Source organism: Strigops habroptila, chromosome 4 (genome assembly GCF_004027225.2).
Source record: "Strigops habroptila isolate Jane chromosome 4, bStrHab1.2.pri, whole genome shotgun sequence".
Taxonomy (NCBI): domain Eukaryota; kingdom Metazoa; phylum Chordata; class Aves; order Psittaciformes; family Psittacidae; genus Strigops; species Strigops habroptila.
The window spans coordinates 75,985,193-75,995,864 of record NC_046358.1 but is presented as its reverse complement, the minus strand read 5'-3'; the positions used below and the strand labels follow the sequence as shown (position 1 = coordinate 75,995,864).

The 10,672-nt window shown below is 62.8% G+C and overlaps 1 protein-coding gene across 1 annotated transcript; it reads left to right on the top strand.

Annotated features, from left to right (window-relative positions):
• Positions 1-599: 599 nt before the first annotated feature.
• TFAP4 (transcription factor AP-4) lies at positions 600-9,684 on the top strand. The gene is made up of 7 exons (XM_030482381.1): positions 600-835; positions 4,728-4,893; positions 5,400-5,498; positions 5,998-6,168; positions 6,426-6,563; positions 8,065-8,223; positions 8,344-9,684. The coding sequence occupies exons 1-7, from the start codon at positions 747-749 to the stop codon at positions 8,536-8,538; spliced, it is 1,017 nt and encodes a 338-aa protein (XP_030338241.1). The 5' UTR covers positions 600-746; the 3' UTR covers positions 8,539-9,684.
• Positions 9,685-10,672: the final 988 nt, after the last annotated feature.

The window sequence follows — 10,672 nt, the reverse complement described above, 5'->3', positions numbered from 1 at the left end:
GTCGGAATGCGATGGGATAGGATGGGATGGGGACAGGTCGGAATGCGATGGCATAGGATGGGATGGGAACAGGTCAGGATGGGATGGGGACAGGTCGGAATGCGATGGGGTAGGATGGGATGGGGACAGGTCAGGGTGGGGATGGGTCAGGTTGGGACAGGTCGGAATGCGATGTGATAGGGTGGGATGGGGACAGGTCAGAATGGGATGGGGATGGGTCAAGATGGAACAGGGACAGCTTGGGATGGGATGGGGACAGGTCGGAATGCGATGGGATAGGATGGGATGGGAACAGGTCAGGATGGGATGGGGACAGGTCGGAATGGAATGGCATAGGATGGGATGGAGACAGGTCGGGATGGAGACAGGTCAGGATGGGATGGGGACAGGTCGGAGTGGGACGAAGCTGCGCAGGATGGGACGGGGTGTACGGGCTGGGGACGCGCAGGTCGGACCGGGCGGGACGGGCCGGGGCAGGACCCCCCGCTGCCGAGTCCCGCCGTGGGGTGGTGCCGGGGTCGCACCCGCGCCCCGCGCTCCCCGCGCCGTCCTTTGTTTACATGGGCCGGTGGCTGGCGGAGGCGGAGGCGGCGCCGCCGGGGGCGGGCAGGCGGGGGGAGGCGGCGGCGGCGGGCGGGAGCCGCCGTGCTCGCACCAGCTGTTTCCCGCCTTGAGCCGCAGGCAGAGGCCGCCGGAGCCGGAGCCGGAGCCGGAGCCGGGCCCGGCCGCCCCCCCGCCGCCCCGGCATGGAGTACTTCATGGTGCCGGCCCAGAAGGTGCCGTCGCTGCAGCACTTCAGGAAATCCGAGAAGGAGGTCATCGGCGGGCTCTGCAGGTGGGGGCCGGGGGGTGCGGGGGGCTCGGCGCGGGGCTCGGTACCCTCGGACCGCATGTGGGGGGCGGGTTTGGGGGTGATCTTGGGGTGAGGGGGAAGCGCAGCGCGGCCGCCGCAGTCCCACCGCCCGCACGTGGTCCCGCCGCGCACATGGGGCCGGGCGGCCACGCGTGGCGGGAGGAAGGGGGAGGCGCGGCCCGCTCGGCCCTGCTGCCCCGTGGGGTTGGGGGGGTCTGGAGGTGTGGGGGGGTTAAAGGGGTGCGGGGGGGTCCGGCGGGGTGTGCGGGGGGGTGTGTTTACTGCCGGGCCTGGCCGTGACTCTGCAGCCCTCCCGGAGGAGGCGGGTCGCGGCCGGGGCTGCCGGGACATGTAGTGCGGGGAGGTGGCGGCACAAAGCCCGCGGACGCGGCGGGGGAGTCCCGGCGGATCGGGGCAGCCCCTGAACCCCCGCACCCCGGCCGGGCATGGGGCTGGAGCCGCGGGGCCGCCCCGGGCCGGCGGGGCCTGGCGGGGAGGCGGCGGCGGGCGGGCCCCGCCACGCGTGGGGGGCGGCGCAGGCCCCGCGGGGCCATGCGGGACGGCCCGCGGCGCTCCGGGACCGGGGCAGCGGCTCAGGACACCCCCCATCCCGGGCCTGCCTCGCCGTGGGGCCCGGCCGCGTGTGTGGGGCGGCCCGCGCCCGTGGAGCCGCTGTGGGGCAGCGCTCAGCAGGGCCCCACTACACGCTACACGTGTGGGGCAGCCGCGGCCCCTCGGGGCCCGCCCCGCCAGCCCGAGCCCACACGCTCTCTCCCTCGGAGGCGGCCCGGCCCCAGGTCCCCGCTGCCCCACGGGCACACCTGGGGCCGGGGGTGCAGCCCGGTGGTGCTCGGGTGGTGCCCTCACCTGAGGCCCCCGGGGGGTGCAGCCGTGGGGCGGCTTCTTCAGCGTCCCCCATGTTGTTCACTGTGGGTTGCTGTGGCCCGATGTGGGCTGGTGGCCTGGGTGGGAGGGCGAGTGCATGGGGCAGGGAAATGTGGACATCGTGCCCAAGGTTGGGGGGCTGCACGCCCCACACCTGCCCCTGGTGTGGGGCAGAGCTCTGAGGGAGCCTCGCTGCCTTTCCACCACCCTGAGTTCTGGGATACCCTGCCTTCGAGCTCCAGGCGATGGGAGATGCCCTGCCTTCAAGTTCGGGGTGCTGGGAGACACCCTGCCTGTGAGCTTGGGTACACTCTGCCTGTGAGCTCAGGTATACCTTGCCTGCAACCTTAGGGGCAGTTTGCCTGTGGGCTTAGTGAGCTTGGGGATACCCATCCTGGGAGCTTAGGGACATCCTGCCTTTGGGCTTGGGCATACCCTGTGTACAAGCATGGGATATCCTGCTTGCAAGCTTGGGGGCACCCTGCCTGTGACTTCAGGGGGCTTGGGACACCCTGACTGCAAGCTTGGGGACATGCTTCCTGCACTGCTGTGCCTCCAGTGCCCACCAGTGCAAACCGCAGCACCGGTTGTGGGCAGAATGGGGCCAGTTTTGCCCCCAGCCTCCTCACCTGCCTCCCCAGCCTCCTCCTCGTGTGGGCAGAAGCAGCATGGCATCAGCCAGCTCCAACAGCCCTGCGGGTTTGTTACTGTTGAGGTCTGGGCGAGTGTGACATTCCTGCCAGGCTGTGCCAGGGGCTGCCGGACCACCAGGGTGGGAAGGACCAAATTCTACTCACCTGACCCAAACCTGCCGCACCAGCTCCAGGCTGGGGACACTCTGGGGGTTTCTTTCCTGTGCCAGGGCTCCAGTGGTGCCATGGTGCCACCTGCTCACCCTGCCTCTGTCCTGCCCCATCCCTGGCAGTGCTGGGTGCCAGGCCAGCTTCTGAATCTATGGGGTTTTTCCCCCTTTCCATACTTCACTGTCACTTCTTGGGTCTCTTCCCAGGAAGAGCAGCTGGGGCAGGTTGCGGGAGGTCTGCTGGCGAGGAAGCAGGCTCTTCCTCCTTCCCCGGTATTTAAGAAACCGCTTCCGTGCTGCCCAGTCTTGGGCCTCTCCGTCCCATTCCCCTTGCATGGCTGCAGCTGGCGCTCCAACATCCCAGAGCGGCACTCTGGCCACCTCTCTGGCCCCACCAGGCATTGCTGCAGGGAGATGGGGAACAGACTCTGCCCGTGTGAAGGGATGGTGTCCCTGAGACCTGCTGGGTTTTGATGTGTTTTGGGGCCAAGTTTGGAGCTGGTTTCGGCAGGAGCAGGGAGGGGTGATGGCCACCGCTGGAGGGGAGCCTTGTGCCACCATCCCACTGCAGGCAGCTCTTGGTCCGTGCAGTGGATGGCTGCTCCCTGTGAGTAGTGCAGACCCCCAGGCATCCATTGCAGCTCTGCAATCCCCAGGACACCCACTGGGAACTGCACGGGAGAGAACTAGTGCAGCGGGCACTCAGCACCCAGTGCCAGCCCGCACTGGGATGCTGCCTCAGTGCCTGGGGACAAACATCTTCCTGGCCCCGTGTGCTGAGCTGGGATCTTTCCCCATCCCTCTGCGATGAGCTGTTCTCTTTCCTTGTCCCCCTGAGCTAAACTGGTATCCTTTCCCATCCCTCTGGGATGAGCATCTTTCCCCATGCCATGTATCTTGGAGGAGTTGTGGTGCATTCCCTGGTCACAACAGGCAATAGGTGGCCTGGGAGCCTCTGGACGCTGCTTGGGCACGTGGCAGTGCAGCAAGAAGGGCTTGGCTTTGCCACTTAGGGCTCCCAAACCTGCATGGTTCTTCCACGGCCTTGCTGGGACCACAAGGAGGGCAGGATGCCAGGCTTTGCTTTTCAGCCCCACGCTGGCAAGACGCTGGGTGGGACGGTCCCGTCTCCCTTTCCCGGAGCTGCTGGGCACCTGGGCGGGAGGCTGGAGCCGTCTTATCTTGCCTTGCGCCATAGCCCGGCTGTTGTGTTTAGTCTTCGATGCCTTGCAGCATCCTCGGCGCCGGCGGCCTGCCTGGTGGGTGCTGGGTGCTTGCGTGCACCCCGGGGAGAGCTGCTGCTGGCAGCAGTGGGGAGGTGAAGTGGCCGGTGGTGTGGCAGGGGCTGCTGGTCGCATTGGTTTGGTGTCACTGCCAGGTATTGCCCTGCACTTGGCTTATTAATTGCTGGTGCTGGCCACTACCTGGCAGGCTCGCCATCCCCATGATCCAAAACCCTTGCCAACATTCACTTGCCATGCTCCCTGGGCTCTTGGGGAAGCGGGGTGTGGGTGAAGAAGACAGAGCCTCACAGCAGCGGGCTTTGCTTGGGGGGGTCGGTGACCCTGACCCATGGATGTTGGCCTTGGCTACCCATATCCCTCCCTGCCGCTGTCCCCACTTGCTGCTGATGGCGTCGCCAGCTCTGGGAGGCCTTTCCTGGCCCATCTGCGGGGTGAGGGTGTGGGGGGCGAGGAGGCAGCGGCAGGAAGCAGGCAGGAGCTGCGGCTTGGGGTGGGACGGGGGCTTCTCTGCTGGGAGCTGTCATCTGGAAGCCATCAGCGGGGCGGGAGGGAGGGAGCCGCCTTCCCGGGGCCACACACGCTGGCCGGCCCTGTGGGGACACAGCCGGCCGGCTCACAGCCTCCCTCGCCTGCCCAGGGGTCCCTGCCGTGCCCAGCCTTGCTGCTGGTGCTGGCGTCAGGCAGCCGCAGTCTGAGCCCAGCAGAGCCGGGGAGTCTGCAGTGGGGCCATTCAGTCGATGCGTCCCCCAGACCTTCGGATATGGGGTTGGAGAAACTCACCCACCCACTTTTGTGCTCGCCAGCGTTACAGCAATCATCCCCTTCGTGTTTGCCATCCCATTGGTGGTTGGCATCATCATTGCAAAGTGAGGGGGGACAAGCGGGGGCAACATGGTGGCAGGGGTGCAGCCCCCTTCTCCCTAACTCTGTGCCTTTCTCATAGCTTGGCTAACATCCCGTTGACTCCAGAGACCCAGCGGGACCAGGAGCGGCGGATACGCAGGGAAATCGCCAACAGCAACGAGAGACGGCGGATGCAGAGCATCAATGCTGGCTTCCAGTCTCTGAAAACCCTCATCCCACACACGGATGGGGAGAAGCTCAGCAAGGTGAGCGGGATGCAGACACTGTTCTGCACGTGGAGGTTTTCAGCGTTCCTTGTTGGGCAGGACAGGGCTGTAAGAGTAATTGGGGTATTTGCATATGTTGATTCAGTGATGGAGGTCTCTCCTGGAGAGCTTTCCTCATGGGAGCGGGTGTGCATTGCAACCCTGGTGTCTCAGAGTGGGCTGGGTGCACGTGACAGCACTCAGTGCCCTGGGAGCGGGGTGGCAGGTGTCTCAGTGACAAGGTGGCCCCACTCTGGAGGCAAGTGGGGTGAGGAGCTGGTACTTCGCTGCCACTTGGGTTCCTGGGATGAGTGAACTGGAGGTTCACCATGATAGAATTCCCAGGGGAAACCCAGGAGTGAAGCAGAACCTGGATGGAGACACTGGGGCCAGGCAAGAAGCAGTGCTGCTGCGTTCCAGGCAGGGAGGGAGCTTGGCTGGAGCGGGGCTTGAGGAGATGCCGCGGTCTCTCCTGCCTCAGTGTTCCCCTCCTGGCTCTCCCACAGGCGGCCATCCTCCAGCAGACAGCTGAGTACATCTTCTCCCTGGAGCAGGAGAAGACTCGGCTACTGCAGCAGAACACCCAGCTCAAGCGGTTCATCCAGGTAGCACCTGCTTGTGTGCCCCAGGGATGGGGCGGGAAGGGATGGGACATCGTCACTGTTCCTTGGTGTCAGGACAAGACCCTCTGCCCTAATAAGCCAGGTTTTGCACCTTCCTGGCAGGGCATGGGAGCGCTGTTCAACCTGGCCTTTGCTTGGCAGGGGGAGAGGGGCTGGGGTCCCATTTTCCATTGGGGGTGTCTGAGTACAGCCTGGTGGCACCTTCAGCTCTGGGGCAGCTGAGTTGAACTGTCCTGGGTGTCACCCTTTGAGAAGTGGGTTTGCATGAGGCTGGGGAGTGAGGAGCAGGAGGGTGGGTGTGCTCAGAGCACAGGAACCATCTGTCCCCAGGTGTCGATCCCATGTCCCTAGGGAGACCCTTTCCTGCAGGGAGCTGTGCTGGGGGTTGACCAAGAGGATGGCATCACTCAGACATGGTCTGGATGGTAGGGAGAGCATCAGAGCTGGTCCCTGTCCCCTGACATCATGCCTCCCACTGCAGGAGTTCAGTGGCTCCTCCCCGAAACGGCGACGGGCAGAGGACAAGGACGAGGGGATTGGCTCACCAGACATCTGGGAGGACGAGAAGGCCGAGGATCTGCGGCGGGAGATGATCGAGCTCCGGCAGCAACTGGACAAGGAGCGCTCGGTCCGCATGATGCTGGAGGAGCAGGTAAGGCCACGCGGGGCTGGATCCGTCTGGGCTCATCCTTTAGCATCCTCTAGCCCTGCGGGAGCTCCCTGGGGACGCTGGTGCAGCCACAGTGTAAAGGGTGCTCTGGCCACCTCTGCTCCATGCTTGGCTGTGGGCTCCCTGGCTCTGCCGTGGTCACTGCATGGAGGGGGACAGCCCGCAGCTGGGGATTGGGGGGTGCTGTGCCAGCAGCAGGTAGGGCTCCCCACTGATGTCGGAGCTCTCTTGGCTGGCAGGTTCGCTCCCTGGAGGCCCACATGTACCCCGAGAAGCTGAAGGTGATCGCTCAGCAAGTGCAGCTCCAGCAGCAGCAGGAGCAGGTGAGGTTGCTGCACCAGGAGAAGCTAGAGCGTGAGCAGCAGATCCGAACCCAGGTGAGTGCAGATGCTGTCCCAGCCCACCCTGGCTGTAGCCCATCCATGAGGACACCCCAGTAGCCTCCCACCCCTCGAGTGGTGCAGCTGGGTGCATGGGCAGTGAAATACAGGAGGTCAGGTGGTTTGGTGATGTGCTTGGCACCTCCTGTGGTGCTGGGATGGACAATGAGGTCCCAGAAAAGCTCTCTCCCTTGGAGAATTGGGAAAAGGTCAGTGCACAGCCCACTCCAGCACCCACTCCAGCTTATGGGTACCCCATGTTTTGGCAGGGGGGATCATGGCTTGGACCATGCTGCAGCAGCTTCCAAGCAGCTCCGTTCCCCAGCGCGGATGGCTTTGTTTGGGAAGGTTGCTTTCTGGTGGGCAGGGATTCATTCAGCTTGGCGCTAGCAAGTCTATGGATTTCCAAGGCTGTGCTGGGAGGCACTGGATGTGGCCACCCCCAATTCACCCCCCCAGCACCATGTTCCTCCCTGCTAGGCTCTCCCCACCAGGCACGAGTGGAGAGCAGCTCCCACGTGGGTGAGCTGTGGTCCTGCTCCAGCTCCCAGCAGACATATTTCCTCACTCTTGGGTGATGAAGTGACATCCATCCCATCGGGGTGATGCCAGCAGTGGTTGACGCAGGTCATGGTCCCTGTGCTGGGGTGGGTGGTTTGCAGTGGTGTGGAGGCCAGCCCCATCTCTGGGGGATCACCTCTTGCTGGGTGACTCGTGCTGAGTTCTGGGGACCTCCAGACTGCTCCCTGCCACCCACCAGGCTGGGAAGGGGGAGCAGGCAAGCTGGCAGGCAGCGGTGCCGGGCAGATGTGGCAGGACTGCAGGGATGGAGCCTTCTGCCTTTTCCCTCAGCACAGTTGGATTTGCCAACAGTGGGGGGAGCCTTTGGCCAGCCTGGTGCAGCGAGGAGGCGAGTGCAGGGTGAGCGCGGTGCTGGCACCCGTCCTTGCTCGCTGCCGCCCTGGAGCTCAGCCGGGGGGATGCCGGTCTGGGAAGCTTCAAAGGGAGGGAGAAAAACCAGCTTCCTCCCTCCCTCGGCTTCTGTGGAGCTGCATCCCTGCAGGATCCCTGCTGGCCGCCTCCCGGGGAAGTTCAGCCTATTTTTAGGTGAACTCTCCTTAGCCTCTTGCTAGGGCGGATCTTCCTATCTGCTCTTCTAATGAGGAGCTTGGAGGGCGCGGCAGGTTCCCAGCTGTGCAGGTCGGGACGATGGGAGGGCTGGCACTTGCCTCTCCTTGGCTTAAAAGCCCAAATCTTTCTCCCTTTGGGATACGGGGAGTTCTTTATGTTCCACTCTGCCAAAGCTAAGGTGATGCAGCTTTCAGCTGGCATCCTCTCCTGTCCATCCAGGATGGGTGAACTGGAGCAGCTGAGCTGCTGCTTCAGTTTTTATGGGCTCTTGAAGGAGTTTGGGCTCCACAAAAAAGTGTGATGCTCTCCCCATCGCCACTGTGCCCTGGTCTATGCTGACTTGGGGGGATTTTTCTTCTTTCCCCAGCTCCTGCCATCACATGCTCCCCCAGCGCCCACCCACCACCCCACTGTGATCGTTCCAGCGCCGCCTCCCTCCCATCACGTCACCGTGGTCACCATGGGCCCGTCCTCGGTCATCAACACAGTCTCCACGTCCCGGCAAAACCTTGACACCATCGTTCAGGTAAGGGGGGCACCGGGGAGGATGGTGGCGGCGGGGATGCTTTGGGGGAGTCCCTCACCCAGCTGGGTGCATCAGAAGAGGGGACACGATGTCCTGATGGGTGGCGGTTGCCCTCGGCAGGCGATCCAGCACATCGAGGGGACGCAGGAGAAGCAGCTGCAGGAAGAGGAGCAGAGACGTGCCGTCATCGTGACGCCGGCGCGCGCCTGCCCTGAGCCCTCTGCCTCTGACACCGCCTCTGACACCGAGGGCAACGACAGTGACTCCATGGACCAGAGCAAAGAAGAGCCCTCGGGGGACGGGGAGCTGCCCTGACACCCCCTGGCCAGCAGCCGGGTTGGGGACCGGGGCGGGGGGGGAACGTCAGAGAATATGCTGAGATTTTTAAAAAATACAACGTGATTTGGGTCTCTTTTATGACCTTTTCCCAATACTGTAAAGCAGAGCGCTAGAAGCGGGCTAGGGTCACCCTGCAGCTCCCGGGGGGGCTACTGGGGGGGTGGGCACTCGAGGGTGGCCACAGGGGATGCGAGGGGCTCGGGGCACAGCGGGATGGTGGTGGGGGGATGTTAGGGACGGGGGGTCGCAGCCCCCCACCCCATGTTATTAACCCCCCCACTGACCCATGGGGCATCCTGCCAAGTTGGCAGCCTCCCCGGTGTTCCCAATGGTGTTCCCTTGGGATGGGGCCTTTGGTTGGGATCTTAATTTGGTTTTTCCTTCTCTTTCATGGTTTGTTTTCTTTTTTTCTTTTTTAATTAAATGTTCGTTTTTAAGCAGGGGGGAGATGCCAAGTGACACGGCAGCAAAGGTGGTATCCCTGGATTCAGGGTACAACCTGCCCCACCGCAGCTCCCACACTCTGTGTGGGGCAGGGAAAACCCCTTGGGAGGCTAAAATAAATCCTGGGATTATGCCATCAGAGCACAGGCAGGAGGGACAGCACGTGCCACCCCCCAGCGTTTCCAATGCCCACCTATTTGGCACAGGGATGGTGGTTCGGGGGCTGATTCCAACCCCCATCCCTGTCTCTGTCCCCCCACCCCGCTCCCATCCCTCCTTTAAGCACTTAATCCGGTTTGTGGGGTCTGTCAGCTCCGAAGATCTTTTCTATTTCGTGATTGTGTCGCTTGGGTCTGTCATGGCAGGTGGGGGGGTCCCCATTTTGTGTGTCCCCCCCCGCCACCCCCGCCCGGCTGTAGGGTTTTAGGCCAGTTGTGTGTAGAGCCTGGGTGGTATTTGGTAGGTTCCCCCCCGCCGCAGCTGTTTCTCGGTTCCTCCCCCCCCTTTTTTTTTTCGTTTTGTTTTTTTTTTTTTTTATTTTGTATTTTTTTTACGATTTTCAGGTCTTTGTGTTGATTGAGAAGCTATTCTATTTTGTTAAGAAAGTGGAAAAAAAAAAAAGAGGCTCGTGCCTTTGTAAAGAAACAAAATAAAGTTTGTACTTGGTTTTTTAGAAGCTCGGTCCCCGTGTTAACGTTTGTGGGGGTGATGGGATGGGGTCAGCTCCGGGCCTTGTGGGACCCTGGCCCCTCTTGGGGTCCTGGGGCTGGTGGGGAGGGCAGGGAGTGCTGCCTGCAGTGGGAATTGCAGGCAGGGAGCAGGCAGGAGGATGCCGGCCCCAGCGAGGTTTCCTGCTGAGCAGCCGGGCTATATTTAAAGCTGAGTCCTGCCAGTGCTGCCTGCACATGCTACGAGCACATTGGGGCTCAGCTTGTTGCTGAGATGAGGGGAGTCTGGGGATGGTTTTAGCGAGGCCGTAAGGCTGAGGTCAGGTGGATGGCGCCTGTGGTGTCCCAGGTTGGGGGTGTCCCCATGGCTGGGGGGACATTCATCTCCACATGGCTCTCCCTGGGGCTGTTGGCTTGCCTCATGGCTCTGTCGAGGTGGGGGCACCCATCTCTCCGTGGCTTTTTTTGGGGGGTCACCCATCTTTACCCATGGGGCACCCACTTCTTGGCATTCCCCATGGCTGTGGGTCTCTCCTGGTCCCCCTCCACACCATGGTGCTTGGTGGTGCCCAGCTGAGGACCAGATCCTGCCTGCTCCCTTGCCATTGTCCCCTCCCCGCCACTCCCAGCTCTGGGCCAGGGGCTCCCCCCTGCTCCTATGTTTTCAGAGAGACCTGGGCTTGGGAGGGGCTCTTGTTTTCCTCCCAGTTTGTCCCTTTCCCCAGAAAAAAGCTGGGTCATGGCCCCCCAAAAGTGGCTCTTCCAGTGATGGGCCTAGGGGCTACTCTGCCACAGCCAGGCTTTGGGGACACTGCTGAGTGGCTGTCCCCTACAAGTGAGGGTGGCAGGAGATGGTGATCCTGCACCTCTGGCCCCCACCATCCCCATGCCATGCTGCTGGTGTGGTGCTGGTGATGATGAGGACACCCCCAAAGTGGACAGGACATGTCCCCTTGCCTATGGGGTACATGGTGTTGCCTGGAATTGGTGACTTGTGG

What these genes read in the sequence shown, in the direction of transcription:
- TFAP4 (XM_030482381.1), top strand. Translation starts at nt 747, where the DNA reads ATGGAGTACTTCATGGTGCCGGCCCAGAAGGTGCCGTCGCTGCAGCAC. An exon ending in AGCTCAAGCGGTTCATCCAG is followed by an intron (nt 5,499 to 5,997) that starts GTAGCACCTGCT and finishes CTCCCACTGCAG; the next exon opens with GAGTTCAGTGGCTCCTCCCC. An exon ending in ACCTTGACACCATCGTTCAG is followed by an intron (nt 8,224 to 8,343) that starts GTAAGGGGGGCA and finishes TGCCCTCGGCAG; the next exon opens with GCGATCCAGCACATCGAGGG.